Raw genomic sequence first — 1,636 nt, 5'->3', positions numbered from 1 at the left:
GTGAGATTTAATACTGTCCTGGATTGGGTGGAGTATATTCACATATAGTGTATTCTTACTTCCTGCCACTATAGGTTGGAAAGCTAACCAGGAAAGACAGTGCGCGTTTGCAGACTGTGTGAATCCTATTGTCAGCGCAAAGATAAGTGGGAGCGATTTATTGTCTGTCACAATGTATGGCAGGCCAGTAAGGTGTAAAAGCTGCCTGCAGGCAAGTGTCACTGATAGGTCCGTAATTACTAGTAGACAGAAGAAAAGAGAGCTGTGAGGACACAGTGAGGAGTGGAGGGACTGCAAGAGAAGAGGAGGGCAAGGAACCAATACATTCGGCTGGAGAAATCATGTGTGTGTGAGAAAGGGTGTTCATGAATGTATGGTTACGGTGCACTTACCTTGGAGCCTCGCTCATTAAAAATAATCTCCACGTCTAAAATCTTGCCAAATTGCTGTGGAAGACAGGGAGGGAGAAGGAGGGCAGGGGATGAAGAGAGAAGCAGGAAAGGGGGAGGAAATAATTAGAACATGGCGACCTGCACAGCTCTCTCCTACTCCAAAATAAAAAAAACGTATTCAGTAAAACACCATTCTTGAACAACCCCGCCCCTGACACACACACACACACACCACCCACCACACACACACAGTACTAAAAAGGTCAAGCAGTCAATGCTCCGAATTAACAAACTCCTCTTCACCCGACAATGAGATTAATAAAATATCCATTTACTCTTAATGCTGTTTAATGCTGTGTTTGCTCTGCCATGGTAATAAAGAGGTATGTGTGTGTATTGGGGACTAAGGCTATGCAGTGTTAATGAACATTACAGTGGTGGATGCGAACGCTATAGCAGCGCAACGCCGCAGTATGCACCGCTGATCTTAATGATGCCCATCATCTTGCTTTTCCTCTCCACTCTCAAAAAGAAAGAAAGAGAGCAGAGTATTTTTAGTGGAGGCAAAGACCCTCTCAGTTAAAGCAGGAAATGGCTTGTATTTGGAAGGAGAGGAGGGGGAGGGGTGAAGGGATAGCCCATCAAGACTAATGATAAAACGTTTGTTTATGTGCTCATGATGCAGATATCATTGTAATTACCTGCCACAGCCCTCTCTCACCAGCCTAACCATGCATTTGGTGCCTATAGGTTCACTTTTCATCTAACTCTTAATGGTTAATTGGTTAATTACTGCAGAGGTAGACAAGCATATACTATCCATTGGGAAAAATGAGTAAAATCCCAGTGGGCTTCTAGGTCTGTGGGCTGGTCGATTACATGAATGCATATTTATTTTTTTAAATATTGTTACTGCCGGCCCTGTTAGGCTTCAGCACGGCCCTGTATAAGTGTTGAGCTGCTCTAATTGGCTGCGCAGTTTTGACTTGTCTGTAGCAGGAAACAATAGCGGCTCGTCTGATTACACACAATCTCATATTCCAGATAAACAGTACACTAAAATGTGTTTGTGAAATGATTTGAGGAGAGAAATAGTCAACACAGTAACAGAATCTGGATCCATATTTGATCAGCACTGCCAACTTTGACAGTTTGATCTGAGTTTGGTGCGTTGAGCTGGATGGACTCACTAAGAGCGACCTGTCAATCACAAGGTAGCTACGCCCTAAAGCATACCCTGCTTT

The 1,636-nt window shown here is 43.8% G+C and overlaps 1 protein-coding gene across 2 annotated transcripts in view; it reads right to left on the bottom strand.

The window, feature by feature from the left end:
• Positions 1-1,636, bottom strand: part of LOC118327932 (RNA binding protein fox-1 homolog 3-like) — a 61,425-nt gene that overhangs the window by 34,570 nt on the left and 25,219 nt on the right. For both annotated transcript variants that reach the window (XM_035661476.1, XM_035661470.1), the window contains exon 3: positions 393-446. In XM_035661476.1, the coding sequence (XP_035517369.1) occupies positions 393-446 (54 nt within the window). The remainder of the gene's footprint in view (positions 1-392; positions 447-1,636) is intronic.

Source organism: Morone saxatilis, unplaced genomic scaffold (assembly GCF_004916995.1).
Source record: "Morone saxatilis isolate NCDOM2014 unplaced genomic scaffold, NCSU_SB_2.0 Contig1, whole genome shotgun sequence".
NCBI classification, from domain to species: Eukaryota; Metazoa; Chordata; class Actinopteri; family Moronidae; genus Morone; species Morone saxatilis.
The sequence above is the reverse complement of the archived record's forward strand: the minus strand, read 5'-3'. Positions and strand labels throughout refer to the sequence as shown.